Raw genomic sequence first — 20,071 nt, forward strand, 5'->3', positions numbered from 1 at the left:
AGGCAGCTTTACACCTTCCTTGAAATATCTCGCGTCGTTACTGACTGGAGAGGGGCCCATTTGTATGTTCCGGCGTAGCAGTTTTATGTCCTGATGATATAGCACCTTATCAGAGAATTGTTATCGAGTTGTCATCGTGTTATTGTGTCTCCAAATGGGAAGGTGGCTAAACACGGGCRCGTTCCAGAGAAGCAGAGTAAATAGTATGCTTTGTAAATTCCCCGAGCACGCACTTCCACGATTGATTTTATAAGAGGGCTTCTAGGAAGCTTTTTGCATCCTCCTGGGTAGGTAGGACTGAAAGACTAAGCCCTACAACAGAGCACGCGGCTTGGCTGCCTTTCTCAGTCAATTAAACATGTATAAGGACTTCAGGACATGTGACTATTATGAAATATATTTCCCCCGGGAAATTAAACCAGGGAAATTAAAGGTCTGGGAGTGTGAATCAGCATTGCAAATGAACCTGGCACTTTTGAAAATGCACGGGGTCAGGGCACCACAGCAAACAGAGAAGTGGAGGAGAGAGTCTTGGTCTCCAGAAACAACCCTCTTATGGTCCCCCATGAGCCACACTGTTCACACCTGGATCTCAGACCCCTGGGATGCACCTGGAGTTTCTCTACTCAAAAACAGGGGAAAAAAAAAAATGTTGAATCAAACAAGATCTGGGTCCAGAAGTCTCCAACATAAAAACATGATGGAGGAYTGGGATTCAAATTCTTGAGAGGGATGGAGAAGCCAGACTACCACCACTTTCCGAGGCATCAATGCAAATAATAAACTMATTTGGTAAGCAATTAGGAAAAGGGTTGGATCCTAGGTGATGAGACTTCCTATTTCCCCATCAGTTCATATTGCTGAGCTCACCACCCTGCAAGCTCTGGTACTGAAAGCTTTCCAGGAACCTGACTGAGCTGTTCCCATCCTGGTAAGCCTGGGCATTATTTCTTCATCTTCTTTGTTTTACTTGGCCTTTTGGCTTATCTTATCACCCCTGAACCTTTCCTTTCAACTTTCAACTGGTCGCATTTTATTAGTCTTTTTCTCAGCCTGTGGTTGAAAGGTTCTGTTTTATTCCCCATTTTAATTTTCRTGGTGCATAAAATACTCACCAGCCTGACATGGAAGAGTTATGGTCACTGAGCTGTGTTTTTATGATGACTCTTAAAAAATGTCAAAATCCAAACTTTCTAACTATTRGCTCTGGGCACAGTTTAAATTCCAGGTTGATGTCACTTGCTTCAAATCTTCTCTGTCCCAAAGACATTGGGGCACTTGCAATCTTCTGAGATTTTTTTCTAAGTTCACAATATTTTTTCTTCGGTGCCTAGACTTTATRTAGTGTTTCTATAAAATCTCTGGCTCTCAGGGTCTTGGCTAACATCTATTTAAATGAAAATCATACTCTGCATGCCCTGTATCTCTTCAGAAAAAGATTTCAAGGCATCCTGGGAACATCATGAAAAAGGCCAGACTAAAAAAAAAAAATGAAAGGCAGAACCTTAGGATTTCAACCTTATTATAATGTCTGAATTGATAAAGGACATCTCCATTCTCAAAGAGAATAAATTTACCGAATTTCGCCATATTTCCTGTCATGTTCCTCCTGCAGCATTACAGGGCCATACCCTAGGTTCACCCTGGCCAGAGCAGGTGGGTATTCCTCAATCTAGAAAGAAGGCAGAGATGTGTCCCAATAGCCCAAGAGAGACCTATGGATAAGCTGTTCTGTGATCACCCTAGACATCTTGGTCTTTCTCAAAGTGAAATTCCAGGTATTCCGTTTTTTTTTTTTTTTTTAACTTTAGGTTCAAAGCAAGGGCTGGTTCTTGTTTTCTATATAATGACCCCCATATTATGAGATTGGGAGATCCCGTTCCCCCTTCAATCCTGGCCAAAGGGCGAGGGTTCAAAATGCCATTACTGCATGGATCAATGTGTCCTAAAATGGAAAGGGATCATACAGCAAAGACCTTTCTGCCCTCTACTTTGCTGCAGAAAGTTCATATTGCAGAAAGTTCTTATTGCTGTGACTCCTCCCTTTTAGGAAGACCTGAAGGAAATGACCCCCGCTCCTTGACTGACCTTCCATCAGTGTGTGGTGGATGCTCCAGTAGACGCTCAAGCAGTGCTTCTCCTTCTTCATGCCTCGCTTGCACTTGCAGCCATAGAGCTGGCTGGAGAGCAGGGCTGTCACCGTGCTCCGGCACTGGTTCTTGGCATCGGGGCCCAGCTTGTTGGCTCCGTTGCCCGCAATGCATTGCCGAAGGGTCCTGAACTTGGAGCTGCAGATGGGGTCATTGGTGCAGGACTCTCCTGCTTGAAGGCAGTCCCTGCCCGAGCCGACAGCTTCTGCCATACTTTCTGCAAGAGAAATGGAGAACGACCGTGAGATGATGGAGCAACCTCATGTGGGAAATGAACTGCTCCTCTTCAAGGCTGCACCAGGCTAGGATGTCTGCTTCACACACAAAGACAGAAATTCCCTTCATCACCATACACCAGACAAGCAGTGACCCTGCTTTTGAAGGCTTTAAATGGGCAGATAACATGGTGGTCTCCCCAACTGGAGAGTAAATGCCTTGCAGATATCTAGACTCTCCCATCCTACTCTTGACTTGCCATCCTGGTAGGACTGATAGCAACCGGCCAACTAAATAAGTGTGCTGCACCTCTGCACAGAAACTTTAGGGAGGAGCAGGACCAGGTGGAAGGAGCTCAGAGGGATGTGAAGGAGACACTGCATACCTTGTCATTTTGCACCCCAAACACAACATGTTGGCATGAATCAAGCTTGGCTGCACCACTATTTGGGCTATGACAGAGTTGGAAACCTGTCTTAGGGAAGGAGATGATTGGTCCCAATGTATATTACATCATTTCGGATCCTACTGTACTAGAAAAACATAAGCTGCTATCAAGACCTTGAAGGAGGATTTCTCAAACTCTTCCCAAAGGAAGTGATTATCCCTCACATCATTCTGCTTCCCTTCTACTTCAGAGAGTAGCTAGTAGGACACCAGTGGCACAGAGGGGAAATCATGCTGAGTACAGGCTTCCAATCTTTGAGGGCATCTAAGGTCTGCTTTTAGTGAAAACTGATTAAAAATCTTCTGTGGGAGAGATGTGGCACCCAGATCTTCACCACCAAGGKCTTCATTAGATTCCTACTCTCTACAGGAATCTATCAATTTCTGTAGTCTTTCTTTTTCTCCTTCCACCTGCTAACTCCGATGCCCTCAATTTCTGCCTGCACTTAACCCTGCTATTCCCCCCAGTTCACTCCTTGAGCCCAGGCTAGCAATATCTCTTCCCACRGCAGTCACAGCATTATGGTTTACAAGGAGCTGTTTCTGTTGCTCTTGCTGATGAAGGCAGCGCTGGAGTTTGGTTTTGTTAATTTTGGTTTTGTTTATTTTCCTCCAGATTGTTCGGAAGTGCCTCATGGTCAACATCAAGCTTTCAGTTGTCTCAAATCTTGAAACACCTCGATTTTTGAGTTCCATTACCCCTTATTTATTCATAGACCTGGCTTACTTAGCTCTCAAAACCTTTTTGGATCTGCCAAAATRTGGAGAGAGAAACAGTTTGCAACCTGTAGGAAACTGTTTTAGACTGTCAGATCTTAAAGAAATATGAACCCAAGGAACATTTCTTTTCCTGAAACATCATTTGTTTTGCAATTTCTCTGAGACCTAGAAAGCTGAAGCTGAAATCTCTATTTTCAGATACTGTTGAATTTTCCATGCACAACATTTCTAAAAAGACTCAATAGAAAGAAAAAAAGAAAAAGAAAAAAAAATTGAGTTATGTTCCTCACTGAGAAATATAGGGGCAGATTGTGCCCCAGCTTTCTCCAAACAATCTCCTCTGGACTAAAATAAAGCATGGCGGATTTCATTCCGGGAGATATGACTTTGTCAGTGCCATGTCAGCAGCTGGAAAAGTAGGTTAAAATAGAAATTATGACCCTCCTTTCCCCTCTCCGCTACATGAATTGCAGAAGATACTCCCCAGGACGGTTATAAACACAGCCAGCCTGTAGAAGCTGTAAAATACTTTGGGGATCCCACTTTAAATAAATCACGCAGATTGACCATTTGAGAAATTTTCCTGCAAAATTTTAAGTAAATATATCCTTAAGCTGAGTCTTGCTTCACCGAGCAAAGGCCAGGGGTGAATATTTAGAGCCTAAGCTGAAAGCATAAAACAGTCCCGTTTGGACATTATGACAGAGGTGCTCGAAGCAACTTTAACTGGAGCRTCACGAACGACCCATTCGATAATCATGTCACTTAAGAACCAAATCATTCAGGGGCTTTTATTGTTAGCAATGTCTTTGCAACGGAGACAACATAACACCACGTTTTTCTCCTCACACTACCCCCGAGAGAGTAATTTTATGCACCATTAAGACAGTTCCTCTCGGGGAAAAAAACAAATCTCCGTGACTGGTGAAATAGATGGGGCTTCCTCACAGGCAGGGACAAAAGCAAAACCTGATCTCCCCCAAAGACAGAATGGTCTTCAAAAATTGCCCCTTGGAGCCTCTGCACTGTGAGAACTTTCTGCACCTCTGCCCTGACTCATCTCAGGTCAGTGGGTTTTGGGCTGTGTAATGGGTTCTTTGGGTCTTGGGCTTTCCGTGCCTCTGTTTTTCTAACAGCAGAACTTCCAGCTCCCTCTGCTCTCTTTAAAAGACCATTTGTCTGGATTTTCGTTCGTTGCTTGCTGCCAATTTCAYACTGTTTACGGTGGGCAGATGGGGTAATGAGTTTATTTTCACATCCTGTTCGTAGCTATGCTCCACATCTGTTTCTGATCTTGCTTCTCTCAGTGACACTTGCATGAGGCTCCTGCTAATGTATCACAGTAAGAAGAAAAACCTCCCTCTTCCCCTTGCCTTAACAAATCTCTTTTTATACAGGTAGCTCAAAATGATTTCTTTTTTTTTTTTATAGCATGTAGATCTGACTCTTCTCTAACGAGGCCATTTCCCTCGTCACTGAAATGCAGCTGTGTCTGGGGTAAARAACTGTGAAGGTGACACTCTATGTTAGTTTGGAAATAGCATACRAAATGTTTTGCCCGATGCATCAGAGTGTGCCGACCCGAGGCCCTGGTGCTCCCACGCGCTGCTCCCAGCTGCATTCCAAATGCCTTGGGATGCATCACACCTCTCCTCACGGGAGCTCYGGGCTTTTAATGCTCGACCTGGGGGATTTGGGATTCCTCTCACTCCCAATTTCTGTACGGGCAAAATGTGGATTTAAAGTGATTTTATCCTCCTGGTTCATGCACCGTGCCAGGGACTGATGAATACTGTTGTTGTTTCTGAGACGAGCTGTTGACCTCTTTGGTGTTTGATGCTTGCTTTTAACGATTGCTGCTTGGAGGAGAATAACCACCCAAAATCCCTATGAAGTGGCAAAAATGACTATCTTTTTTTTTTTTTTTTCGTTAGCTGAAAGGCTTTTCTGTATTTCTTCCTAATTGTTCCACAGAAGCAGGCAAAGAGGAGGGAGCAGGATTGGCCTTGCAAGGCTGAGCAGCTCATGGCCTCAGGTATTTCAAGCCAGCTCTGTGCAGGACTCAGAGGCGTTTTCCCACTCCCCTACCAGCCTTGTTTTGCTTGCAAAGCTGCTGGATCTCCTCACACTGGAATCAGCCTGCCAGCCAGCATGTAGGTGGTGTAAAGCCCTGGGAGTTGACGTTGAACTGGTGCTTGTATCCTGTGATAACGCSATGGATGCCTGCAGAGCATCTCACACTGAAGTAGATGTCCCTGTGGTTAGCCACAGCTCCCAGGACTCCATGGATGTGTGTTAGTTGCCTRAACACGCTCATCTGGTGACACTTGAGATCCCCTGTGGGCACTCTCCTGGCCTCCAGTACCTTTTGCAGAACAGCTCAGCTCTCTTAGGTGCTGTGTGTTACCTGCCAGCCTCATATGGACATGACAGATACCCCAGCATATCTCAGATGGCTCTGGTTATCACAGAATGGTTAAGGATGGAAGGGATCTCTAGATATCACCTAGTCCAAACCCCCTGCTCCAGCATGGACACCTAGAGCACAGGGCACAAAGGCGCATCCACGTGGGTTTGGAAGATCTCCAAAGAAGGAAATTCCACAGCGCCTCCTGGCAACCTGTTCCAGGGCTCTGTCACCCTCACAGGAAGGAAGTTCTTCTTGACATGCAGACGGAATTGCCTGGGTTTCAACTTACACCCATTGCSCCTTGCCCTATCACTGACCATCACTGAGAAGACTTTAGCTCCATCCTCCYTATATTCACCCTTCAGGTACTTGGACATATTGATCAGATCCCCTCTCAGCCTTCTCTTCTCCAGGCTAAACGGGCCCATCTCAGTCTCTCCTGACAAGAGAGATGTCCCAGTCCCTTAATCATCTTAGTTTCCCTTCTCTGGACCCTCTCGAGAAGCTCCACGTCCCTCMTATACTGGGGAGCCCAGAACTGAACACAGTACTCCAGGTGCGGCCTCACCATTGCTGAGTAGAGGGGCAGAATCACCTCCCTTGACCTGCTGGCAACACTCCTCCTGATGCAGGCCAGGATCCCATTGGCCTTCTTGGCCACGAGGGCACACTGCTGRCTCATGGGTAACTTAGTGTCAACCAGGACTCCCAGGTCCCTCTCYGTGGAGCTGCTCTCTTGGTGTCATCTGCAAACTTGCTCAGGGTGCATTCYGTGCCCTCGTCCAGGTCATTGMTGAACAAATTGAACAGCACCGGGCCCAGCACTGACCCCTSGGGGACACCACTGGCCACAGGCCTCCAACTGGACTYGGCCCCATTTATCACCACCCTCTGAGCTCTGCCATCCAGCCAATTCTCAATCCAACTCACTGTCCACTCATCTAACCCACCCTTCAAGACCTTTCCAGTGAGGATATTATGAGAGAATGTGTCGAAAGACTTGCTGAAGTCAAGGTAGAAAATATCCATGGCTTTCCCATTGTCCATCCAGCCAGTCATCCCATCATAGAAGGCTATCAATCAGGTTTGTCAAACATGACTTCYCCTTGGTGAATCCATGCTGACTACTCTTGATCACCTTCTTTTCTATCCACAGCTGGGCAACCRAATAATGCTGCTAGAGGTAGGTGTCTTGTCTGGGAGCTGAATCCCACCCATATGGATGGGCAGAAGAAATGGATTCTCTCTTTGATTTATAAGGAGCCTAGGACACGTCCTGCAGACACCTATAATAGAGATGCCWGTATTTGGCCAGATGGAGGCCACTCTAATAAGATCAATGAAATTAAACCTGGGGGACAGATGTTAGTGTTCACTAATAGGCCAATACTTGCTCTTCAGAAAATTCCAGCTTACCAAGAGATACCAGAAATAAGCTGTTGCATACAGTTGACCAGGAAGAAAAAAAACAACTGGAAAGAGAATCTGGAATGAATCCTTAAATATTCATAAGCCATCGTAAATTATGTATGAATGGGCTGAGGTGGCTAATGCAGGTGGTCAAAGCTAATCTTGTTTAGACTATGCTTTCAAGTCCTGATTTTATTCTCCAGGGCCCGGGATTACCTACAGAGGTACCATAATGATGGTCTTTTTCAAAACCACCCAGAGAACCAGCACTGCCAACAGATCCCCCCCTGCCTTGTCCTAAATTTATTGATATCATCCAGATTTTGTGGTGCCCATCAAGCCACTTTGGGAAATTGTTTCCCAGTTCAGGGAAACTTCCATTCATTCTGCCCATCTTCTCATGTGCTTGGTGCACGCTCAGAGCTCSAGCATTATGTGCATTTCAAGGGTCTGGTCTTTGGAGGCTGATGGATTTGTAGACATGATATGCACATAATCAAATCCCACAGTACAAACTGCCCTCATTCTTCTTCTAAATATTCTTCCTGATCAGTGCTAGAGCAGTTGAGGGAATTCGCCAAGAACACCTCAGGAGTCTTATGTCTCCAAGTGTCAGAACAATGCCAGAAAGTTCAGCCCAGCAGCACACTGCATATCTCCTGCAGACATTAAAACTGTGCTGCCTGACTCTTTGTACTATTTTTCTGACCCTTTTCCTCTTTTTTTTTTTTTTAAGGCTGTAAGCAATCTTTTGCTAGTATATGCTCAAAACTTTAGGTATTGGATTTTATAAATAAGTGCAGTACATTCACTAAGTGTTTCCTTCCCTTCTAATAGTGGATTCCCATAGAAAATAATTGACTCGTTGCACTGGATATAATCAGAAGAAATTAGATCCATTCTTTTAATCCATATTCCTGCATATCATAAGCTAATACATTCCTCCTAGTGACTTTCAAAGAAGCCTGAAAGTTTAAAYACCCTGTTGGTCAAGATCCCTGCTGTGACAGGATATTTATTAAGCAAGATGTGACCCATCTTCTCAGGAAGCATCTTCTGAGGTCCAGCGACAGGGACACGTGTTTCTGAATTTTAACTTGTAAAGCTCAGTGGGAAGATGTTCATTGCCTTTGATGGCAGAAGGGATGCTCTGCTTTAGGTAAAGCACAGACATGCATGGATAACTGGAGTTGTTGGAGTCTGGAGTAACTCAGATAACATGAGTGGTCTGCAGAGTGGTCCAGGCAGAAAGACCTGCATGAAGGTAAAGTTTTTCTGAGCCTAAATGGGAAGAGGTCTCTCCTTCCTTACTCTTGAGAGGCCATCACACTACTCATTTGGCATGTCAGAAGTGCACAAGTGTAATGAAGAGCAAATATTTTTGCTGGGAGATTCTCCACCCTGGATGAAATTATCCCACAAAGTGAGCATGAATTGTGGTCACTTTAAGTGTGAAATGTGATGGCTACAAATGCTAAGCAAAAGCCTGAAGGAGGAGATGGAGGGTCTTGTTTGAGACATCTGCTGAGATGAACTCAGTAATCCCCAGTTTGACTTTGACAGGTCTTCTCAACTGTAGCTCTCTCAGCCATTTACCAAGGAGACAAACATCATTCTAATTTTGCTGAACCATGGACAGGTGAAGCAATTTATTCATTCCCCACCAAGTCAATGACTGCAGCCTTGCTGGGAAAGTTATGGGATAGATATAAAAGTCATGGGATTCATTGCTTTGTGTCTGCAAAAATACAAAACAGAAAGAAAAGGAAGGAAAAGGAAAAGGAAGAAACCCAAAGGAAGAAAACCCTGAACCCACTGAGTGTCTCTGATCTGGTGAAGTGACATTGTGCCTCCATTACCCGAGAGGAGAAAAGAATTGGTCATGAAAACACTCATGGTAACTTGGGGMAAAGTCTCCCAAGATATCATTCTTCTCCTAGACAAACACATCCTTTGTGACAAGGCTTCAGSCTTCATTTTGTAAAGATGCCTCTGGAATGCCCTGTCCTGCTGGACTGACTCAGCCAAACTAACCGCAGACTCAGCTGTAGATAATGTTTACATGCAGTGAAGATTCAAATCAGGCCACCATATGACCTGACTGCAAACAGTAATGTACCTATTGCAAGTAAAGTTCATCTAGATGACCAGAGAGGAGCTCTGAGCATCCATGAAAGCTCCAATCTGCTATGCAATCTTTATTCTATAGCTAGATGCAAGTGAGGGCAGTGAACGTGACCCATGTCCCATTCACTGCTTGCCAGAATTTGGGAGCATCATGATGTTGATAATTCAGGGGGACCTTAGTCCCTGTTTTCTGGTCTGACAGCATTGCTTGTCTTTATTATACCACAAAAAAAGGAAATGGAGCTATTAGTGGGGCCTATGGTCACTAGAAGRGCTTAACACAAATGCTTAAAAATAGATATCAAACGTTCTGCCAAATAATTGAGCATCTCTGCAATTCATCTTGTATATTTACTATAAAGATAAGAGTRCATCTAGCAAAAAATCCATAGAGACAATTGCATTAAAGACAATGAGATCTCTAGGGCTAGGAGAGATCTCTAAGTAATTAAAGGTATAAATAGATAAATGCAAAACCACCAGATGCAGCTAAATTTATCTTTAAAATGTCCTGGTCACATGACAGAAACATAAAAATTCTCTGTTGAGGCAAGACAAAGCAAATTTAGAAATAAGATAGTCCTCTTTTAGGTCTAACTCTGGCTTGGTCTGCTCCACCTAATGAGCCTTTTTTCTCCTGTCTGACATTTCCTGTTATAGGACCAGAGATGTCCTCATTTGCTTCACAGGGCTCATCTTATGCTTCTTCAATGAAAGCCTTCTCATTGCATGCCTTTCTGTGAGTTCAAGCCTTGCATTTGACCACTGGATGCTGTAGAAAGCATATCCCAAGGAAGGGCAGTTCAATGAGAATAACAAGGAATCCCTGATTCCAGGAAAAAAATATCTACATCCTGACTCCAATACTAGAATGMATTGTGCATTTTTCATGAGCGACATGGCCCAGTGAGCCAGGATAACTGGCCATAACTCTGAATATGGAAGCACACCAGTTGCCCACATCTCTTGGAAAACCTTAGTCTGATCTCTTGCAAAGTCAGAGAGCAGGGAAGCGAGAATTGGTGTACTCACAATTATGTGTGTGTGAATGGGGGTGATGGAAAATGAAATGACTATTGTTTTTGCCCAAAATTCATGCAGAGAAAAAAAAAGTAGCTGACAGGGACATATATGGACTTCACAGCTGAGGTACTAAGTGTATTGCTTTGAACTTGTATTTACTGCTGGCATTTGAAAGCATCGCTTCCTGGCATATCGAATTTCTCTGAATGAAAGCTGTCATTGACGGAGAAGTCATTATCACTTCAATTGGCTCTGCATTTGGATGAGGTGAGAGTGATCTAAAAAAGAAGAGCAACTGACTCCCATACCTTGCAAATAGGTGAATTGCGTTTGCCCTGTCCAGCACCAAGAGAATTTCTCTTCCTCTTCAAAGTCCTTSAGAAGAAAGTGCAATGCATTAAGATGTGGTATCTATCAAGCAAGAGGGCAAAAGTAACAGTTACGATGAGGTCTTTTTCTAAATGAGACCTGGCTGTAGTAGTCCAGAAGATGGAAAACTATCCATTCCATTTCTAAACAACTTGTCATCCCAAATTGTGACAAAAAAGGGCAGTTTTAGAAGAGAGGCAGAAGACTTCCAAAAAAAAAAAAAAAAAAGAAAATCCAATTACAGTCACGATGTTGATGATTTGCTTTGCGTCAGCATCAAGAAGTCGATGATGAAGATCGGCCCTTGGTTTCAGCACACAGAAGGGAAATAAAAAGTCCTTGTCCCAGTTGGGAGTCTAAGATAAGGAACAAGTGGAGCATTCTGCCAGCAGATGCAGGAAGCACAAGGCAAGGGGTTCAGCCTGACGCAGACATCTAAAACAAATAGAGGCCTGTATACAGGGAAACTGGGAGAAACAGAAGCTATTTGAGACAAATCAGTACTCATGACATCGGCAACATGCTAGATGTTTATATCAGTCTCACCCTATGGGGTCTAGCTATCAATGCAGAYACTGCTCCAATGCTGCTAGCAGTCATGTGTTCTGCTCCCAGGAGACAGTAAAATTAAGTATATGTTCCTTAAGTGTAGCCACTGCCCTATGAGATTCTGAACTACTGAGTTGTTTGGGGTTTCTTTTAATTTGAGACCTGTAACAAGGTTTAGATCTAAAATATTTATGGACCTATATTTATTTCAACAGGAGATGAAAGAATGTGCAGTTGACATATTCTCCTGGCCTCTCCTTTTCCTAGATTAACCTAAGCATTTGCCCTTTAAGTGTCCCCCTTTTTCAATCACTCCTTTTCTGTCATTGCAACTCATACAGGCCATGTCAACAAGGTCCAACATGCCCTTCAAGGGTCCCGTGTTTTGGGATCTTCCCAGTGGATAGGGAAGGGATAATGGGACATGCGGAGATTGCCTATGGGCTGGATGTCTTTACAGGGACATTTTCCTGTGTGAGTACAGGATTTCTTCCTGTAATCCTGTGGGTACAGGATTTCTTCCTAAGAAATTAGGGTTTCTTCCTAATGCCCTAATGTCTGAAGCAGCTGAAATGATTCACAATCAGGGACTAAATGGCACCTCAAGTACAAGGGTTTGTACCTGGAACTTTGCTGGCCATATGATGACCTTCAGCCCACAGACCCAGTAGTAACTTCACTCCTCAGCTATCTTTTTTTTTTTTGTGGAGATTTTTTTTCTTTCTTTCTTCCTTCTTTCATTTTTCTTTTCATGAATCTATCTATCTATCTATCTATCTATCTATCTATGCCTCAAGGTCAGTTCAAATTCCCAGTTCCAGTTTGAATAAACAACGCAATTTGGTTCTTAGGTTTTTCAGCAAAAATTCAAGCAGTAATAGTTTATGCCTTAAAAGCTGTCTTTTCAAGATCGATAGAGTGAGATATGGGTCTTTTTTTGAAATTTTCTAGGAGTTATAGGCATACACATATATATTTTTTTTAATTCACATAACTCCACTTTGCATTAAATTGTTTGATTGAAGAATTACAACATTCACCATTTCTTCCAAATTTTGCAGTCTTGTCAATTGAAAAAGAGTATTTGCAAGGCATGATTTTTCTAGAAGTCATATCTGCCAAATGAATATTTACTGTTTCTTATGATATATCTGAATAGAAGATTCTCCAATAAAGCAATCTTCAAGTACTCTGGATCGTCCGAACAGCTACACCATATCTGACCCATCATCACTGTTTTCTTATTTGACATACAGATTTTTAGCAAATTTTATAGATCTTTATTTTCATCTTCATTTGTGGCTAATTCAAAGTATTTTTCCCAGATTTCTCAGAATCTATGAAATATGTCTGACTAATAATTTTTACCAGCACTGATTTTTACATCTATACACCATGCTATCAATTAAAGAAAGCTCTGATTTGAATTGCTATGTCATTCCCCTGCCTTCCCTCAGTGACAATTTTAATAATTTTCCGCAGTGTCTTGCCTTTTGCTATGGCCTCCAGAAATGTATTCTATTGTGCCTGAGACCAGAGAATTCTTTTTCATCAGATTTACATGCACTATGTCATTCTCCACATATTTTTCAAGAACATACTTATCAAATGCTCTCAGGAGTGTGCCTGCACTCAACTCTTGTTTTTCAGGTTTCCACACTATTCTCAAACCATGCAGAGGTAGCTGGCAAAAAAGCTGAACACCTTTCTACTTTCTGGGAGACAAATTAGCAGTGGAAACGATGAATTAGGGCATTTTTAATGCATTTTTTCCATAAATGAATATATTTCTAAGTATCATCCATAGCAAAGACTAGATTCTCCTGTTGTGAATTTGGGATGCCGTTTCCAGAAGGGCTCTGAAAACCAGAACAACGCACAAGAGTTTCATCCCCTTGTCCTATGTTGTCTACAGAGGGACTCACTGACCACAAGATTCATCTCTGCATGACACATCTTGCCACAATTCAGATGCTTTTTATCTTCTCTTTTTGACTTCCACAACTCCCTGCCCACTTTGGCAGTCCTGTTTCATTTGGAGTCCTTCTGGGCATAAGAGCCCAGAAGGATAAATTCTCATCTCAGTTCATTACAGGAACCAAACTCTACAAATCTTTCTTATCTGTTAAAACAGCTTTTCTGTAATGGCTTGGCTTTGACCAGATTCTCTGTTTGCCAGCTCACTTATACTTTCTCACAAATATCTCATGATTCCAATTTTAAATTAGATTTCTCTTGCCATGTCCCATTTCTTGACCCATTTCTGCAGCCCTTTGTTGTATCCCTCTTTTGCTTCCCTCCTGCCATCTTTCAGGATATCATCAATGTGCATTGCAATGCCCTCATTTCTTTCAAATAATTCTTGCATTTTCCTGTGAAAATTCTCCGGAGCATATTCAAACCCAGAGAGAAATCTGTAAAACCAACATCTCCCATCAGGGGCATTGAAAATGTAGACTTTCAAAATATTCTTAGTGAGGACAATTTGCAAGGTCCCAAGAGGGGCATCTAAAAGCAATAAAAAAGAATAGAAAATCTCTAGTCATTGTCTTGACAACATCTCCCTTGGCAGGCAAAGAAAAATATTTCCTCTGAATATTCTTATTGAGTTTAGGGGATCTCTAATCTCAGTCTGAAGGATTTGTCCTTCTTTCCTGCTGTTCCCAGGGGCAGACACTTTGCAGTAGCTTCTATTTTTAAAAATGGTTTCCAGTGTTAGCAGTAGTCCAGGTCCAACTCTTAGTTTCTGTCTCATGACCCGAGGAAGGTTTCTGGAGGCTGAAAGCACTGAGTTTTTAGGATCTGACAGCATAGATTTGTTCACCAATGCCATTAAAGTCGTTTAAATATTGTTTTGTGTTTCTGGGTTCCTTGGCCAGATTAGTTCTTTCCATCACCTTACATAAAAGTCAGAATCTCTCCAACTGCTGGACTGAACCCGCTGTACTGCCTGTGAATTTTAACTTTCAGTTTATTGAAGTTTTAGTTTTAGTTTAATCCTTTCCTCACACCAACATCCTTCTTTCCTTGGCTACCCTCCTTTTAAGAGTATCCCTTTCCCTGAAGATGAAGCACCTGATGCCATATGGTTTTTCAGATTCTTTAAAGACCCAAAGCTGAAATAGAATCTAAAAGGAAAAAAAAAAAAAAAAAAAAAAAAAAAAAAGAGAGAGAGAGAGAAAGAGAGAATTTGCCATCTATCTTGGTCTCTGATTGCAGTCAGTTCTTATGGAGGAGCTATCAGTGAAGATCCAGGCAATGGAGCTGAGTTGAGGATACTAGAATGGCTCTCTGTGTCCCTTTTGGATGAGATTTTCAAGTGAAACCAAGGCTGTTTCATGTCCTGTCCCACCACACTTCCATAGAAAAAGGGATTGTCCATTCAAATATTGATTGAAACCCCCCCATTTCCACACAATTGCTTATGCAGAAGTGTGTTCTCCTAGATGTTGCTGGTACCTGTCAGGAATTCTTTGTATGTTAACCACAAGAAATGGCAGAAAAATAAGATCTTTATCTTCCCAATCCTCATCATGAATAGAGTCCCAAATATTGGCCAAGGGCAAAGAAAACCCTACCCTTTATAAAAAAGCGTAAGGAGGAACAAGGTGATTGCCACCCAATCAGGTGGATAAGACTGGCCGCAGGGTTAAGCGATGACATGGTATAATTTTACTTTTGCAAGCTATTTGGCACAGGTCCACATGATCTACCCATAAAAATAGCCTCTGTGAAACCATGGTAAAGTGAGTGCACAACTGCTCATGAATACTGTGCTCCACGATGAGCAGCAATAGCTTTTTTCACTCTCCAAAGGTCTCCGAGGGTCTGTCCTTAGTCTAGTACTACTCAATATTCTCCTAATGACTTGGATGATGGAATAGAGAATAGATTTATGTAATTTGTGGTTGACAAAAGCCAAGGAGGGGGTCACAAGCAGTTGGTAGGACAAGACCGGAATTAAAAATGATCTTGATCCACTGAAGACAGCGTCTGAAACCAAGAAGCACTGGGGTCCATGAGTACAGGAGGGCGAAGTCAAGCTAGAGAGTGGTTGAGCAACCAGCAGTATGAGAGCATGTGTGAGTATGTGAGCAGTATGTGGCCATGGAACAGGCAGGAGGGAATCATAGGCTGTACAAGAAAAAGCAACAGGATGCAGAACGACAAATGCTGCCTCTGGGACATAAGAAGTGTATATTTGGCATAGGACGTTATTATTCTGCTCTTAGTTCTAGTGAGGCGTTAGCTAGAGTTTGGGTTGCCCTTTTTGCCTGAGCAGCACATGTAAAGGAAGATGACAAGATCCCAGAGGAATCTCATGAAAATAATAAGCGTTCTGCAAGCATGAGGTGAGGGAAGGTGAAAAAAAAAACGGGCTTGTTTAGTTTAGAAAGAAGGCTGCAAAGAAACAAAATCAGAGCACGCGAATATGTAAACAGCATGGTTCAGAAGCAGACAGTGATAGATAGCACTCCACCAACGCAGCATGTAAGATGAGAAGTCACTTCTTTGAGCAAGTGTGCATCAAGAGAGATGCAGTTAGATACTAAGAAAAAGAATATATGAAGTTTTTAAAGTTGAATAGATTACAGAGGATTTGTTTAATCCTCAGTGATGGAATCATTTACAGGAGCATGTGTCAGAACTGGCCCTTGCATCCTCCCTTCTCTGCTGGAGCAGAAGGTTGTGTTTGTGCCTTCTTGTGGTCCCTTCCTGCTCCTCATTACTCTAACACTGTCCTGTTGCGACTACCGAAGGCTTTGTGGTTGRTACATATTTGCAAAGTGAGAAGAACTACCTCAAAATCAAGGAAACCGAGCTGGAGTCAGACCCCAGTGATAAGTGAAGCCACTGTATGAGTTCTGGCTCTCTGTGCTGGCACAGCTAAGCCAGTGTTAATCAGCAGTAACATCACCAAAGCAATTGAGGGGAAGGCATGTAAAACCAAAACCAAGAAGGAACCCTCATGGCATTGCTGTAACAAAAAGGAAGCAGCGATTCCTCCTTTGGGGATAATTATGCAAACTAGAGCTTAAGGGCTCTCTYGGGGAGTAGAGGACGTTGGAAAGCCCTCACTTGGGGAAGAGATAGAGCTGCTACACTATTCTATGAAAAACAAGTGCTGTTTGAGGCCAGACTAAATTCTTGGTGTATTAGGACAGCACTGAGCAGTTGCATCTCTTTGGATTATCCTGGAAATAAAAAACAGAGCAAGTAGGTACCTACTGATTCATCACAGCCCCCTTCTGGGGATGTTTCAGAGCCCAAAGTTGCACAGGTTGAACATCTAGGTCTCAGAGGAGAGGTCAAGATGTTTTTCAATTTGCATTTGACCTTCTGAAACACTTTCAGATCTGAGTGGCTCTGCCCTATTCCGTGAGGTCTCTTTAGATCTGGTCAATRCTCCCTAACTATCAGCTACCCATCTATATAATGAAGACAGTAGCTCTCCTACTACTAGTAGCTGTCACTGAATGTGGACACTTTACCTCCAAAGCAAAAGAAAAGCAGTTGATTTTCTTATGTAACATTTCAGTAACTGCTGAAAGTCCTTGTCCTCCTTGTCCAGAGCAGGTAGCGTCCCCTTTTCCACTGATGCCAGTAGCAAAATAAGAAAAATGCCTTCAAAGACAGAGGGTTTAGCACATAAAAAAAGCTCTCTGAGGGAGCTGTGAGGACCACTGCATCAAACCTTCAGCCTATGAGTGTGTCCACACCTTTGGTTCAGYAAGAGCTTGAACTTGTTCTCAGGCAATCATTCATACCGTGGAGAGTCAAGGAAAAAAATATATTTTCTTTATTCAATAACTGGTGTTTTCTGGATTAGGAAAGACTGAGTACTTTGGGTTTGAACTAATGCCRGATCAACAGCTATTAACAAACATGRACTGCATGTGGATCATGCCTWCAATGGTTTTGGAGACACGATCCAAAAAGGCTACTTTATCTATTCTATACATCATTACATATAACTAAGGACTGAAAAGCTATCCAGGCCTGCCTAGCTTGCAAAACCCCAAAGCAGCCAAGATGGGCCAAGAAAGTTGTGCAGACCTTGACTGTTCATTTGTAAGAAGTGAATATCTCCTGTTTATAAAGGGTCATTTATCAATGAACTCTTATCTTAATGTACCTCTTTAAAATACTTTAATTACAGTGCATTCTGCATTACACTGTTACGACAGAGAACCCAGCCATATGTCAGGCAGAAACTGTGACCCCTTTTTCTTTGATTAAGTTCATTTTTGTTCCATACACTTTTTTTTTGTATATGATTAACTGGTGAATAAAAAGTCTCCTTTTATTTTTCTTTGCAAGGACTGAAGCAGTTTTAATCATATATAATTCAGCACTTGCTATGTGATTTGCATTCCTTGCTTTAGGATGAATTTGGCACTAAGCAAGCTCTCAATTATACTCCCCCGCCTCTGTTTTCTCTGGAAGTCACCAAATTCATTCAAACAAAGTCAACCCCCCCACTGAAGTTTCATAAAGATGAATGATGATTAAAATCAGGAAACAGAGATCCCCCTCCTGCCTTTACAAAACCAGAGTTCCAAAATATGTTGTTTRGTGGCAGTGTTCCAGAAAACCTTGGGTTCAAAGACAACATAGTGTATATGTTGGTAGCAGCCCAGGTCATTACATATACTTACCATTCTTTATTGTCCAGTCTGCTCTACTTTTTTGCTTCTGACAACTAAATGTTGACCATGAAGGCTAGAGTTTGCAATAAGGAAGAAACTGGGACTGCAGGAAGACAATTTAAAACAGTGAATGAGCTTCTTGCTGAAGAAGAYAGGAGAAGAAGGGCAGTGATAAGTAAGAATTGTAAGATAGTTGGAATTTCATTGTCTAGACACATGTTAAACTCAATGTGTGTATRTATACCTATATAGAGATTTTATATGTAATGTATATATGCATTTTGTATCTTATAGCATCAGTCTGGAGATAGCTTGGGATCATCTCCATATCCAGCAAGACTGATGGGGAAATCTTCAATGAACATAGGAACAGGGAGAGAAAAGGCAGAGCTGGAGCAGGGAAGGATTAGAGCCTAAGGTGGTCTAAGCCCTCATTATACTCTGTTGCTGAGCAAAAATATCCATTAAAACTAGTGAAAAGAGTGTATCCTTTGTTGTCTCATGTTTTTCCTCTCTCAACAACAGACATGCTATGATCTTCGTCATGCTCTTGGCTCTCACAGCAGAAGCCTGGGGAAAGGATATGAATCCTGCAGGCATTGGGTATCCAGAGCAGTTCTGTGTGACAGCCTCTTTCAACACTTGCCATTTTCAAAAAACATGGGGAATTACGTGCAGAGAAACAAAAYTCTACCATAAAAGGATATTGAGGCTGTAAATGCAAAGATTCGGAAGCTGAACCATGTCAGGACTAATGCTGGAACAACCTAAATACGCTCTTATCTAAAATCTGCACGATTATATGATTCTTATTGATGTAGTCACATAGTAATTCCAGCCTATGTAGTTAATACATCTTTCCAAAAAGGCCTGTTTCATATTAGGCATGCCTATATTGCCTGAAAATGGAGGGGCTAAGTCAAAGTTAAGCTCAGAGGTGCTATTGTTATCGCCAAACCTGGAAGCAATTTAAGCCTCATATTTGTACCTTGTATAATATTTAGTGTGCTACACAGAACAGTAAGAAGCAGCACTGCAAGATCTAAGCAGCTTTAACAAGTCTTTTCAAATATATGTCATAAAAAGCAGAGCAAAATAGGCATTTCATCTGTCTAACTTGTAGTAATAAAAGGCTTAAGACCAACGTGGAGGCCACAGAACAGGAAAATGCAGTGGATAAAAATATGAGATGTAAGAGAGAGAGAAAGAGGGAAAACTGACCAGGTCTCAGAGCTTTGGTTCCAAAACTGAGATGAAAAACCAGTTTCTCCTGCAGGTGCTGAGTTGAATCAAAGCAGAGGAACCAGGAAGAAGTAGGGGGCCAAGGGGGCTGGTTTCTGTAGGAAGTTTGAGAAACATTGTGGCAGAGGATGAGAGAGCGGGGTTATAAAAAGAAGACATCATCACGGTCTTTTCTCTTACAAAATATAAGACCAGTCAGGGGGAATACAAGGAAGAATACCATCGAGGGTCAGGAATTAAATAAGACGTCTGGAGCAGGTTAGAATCAGATATTGCTTGTGGTGGGATGGGCTTTTACAGTACAAGGCAGCTGCAAAGTGCCAGGAGGATCATCTCTTACAAAAACTGGGTTCCCTGGCAAGCCTGAAGCCCAACGGAGGGCAACAGCATCCTAAAGTCATGGTGTCTTCACCTGATTTGGACCTGCATTTATGGCAATTATGTTCCTTCCATCCCAGAGGTCCCACAGGATGGCAGCAAATTAAATAATAATATGTTATTAAGGAAGGTTTAAACCTTAATGCTGAACTCTCCCCTTATGCCCTCCCTATTTCTGTCCTGTTTTCAGTCTCAAATAACTAAAAAGATTTTTGCTGTGAGAAATGCTCCAAGATAACTCAGTCTGTACAAAGGTCCAGTAACTTGCTCAGAGGCTTCTGTTACCACTGCAAAACAAAGGTCCACTGAGGAACAAAAGCAAAATCCTAAAATTTAATTACAGGCTAGAGGTTGGCTGCAGTGCACATGCAATTATTCAT

The 20,071-nt window shown here is 42.4% G+C and overlaps 1 protein-coding gene across 1 annotated transcript in view; it reads right to left on the reverse strand.

Moving 5' to 3' along the window:
• GFRA4 (GDNF family receptor alpha 4) overlaps positions 1-20,071 on the reverse strand; it is a 68,038-nt gene that overhangs the window by 15,933 nt on the left and 32,034 nt on the right. The window contains exon 2 of the mRNA XM_026048899.1: positions 2,089-2,367. Within this exon, the coding sequence (XP_025904684.1) occupies positions 2,089-2,367 (279 nt within the window). The remainder of the gene's footprint in view (positions 1-2,088; positions 2,368-20,071) is intronic.

Source organism: Nothoprocta perdicaria, unplaced genomic scaffold, assembly GCF_003342845.1.
Source record: "Nothoprocta perdicaria isolate Ctin4 unplaced genomic scaffold, notPer1 scaffold_58, whole genome shotgun sequence".
Lineage (NCBI taxonomy): Eukaryota > Metazoa > Chordata > Aves > Tinamiformes > Tinamidae > Nothoprocta > Nothoprocta perdicaria.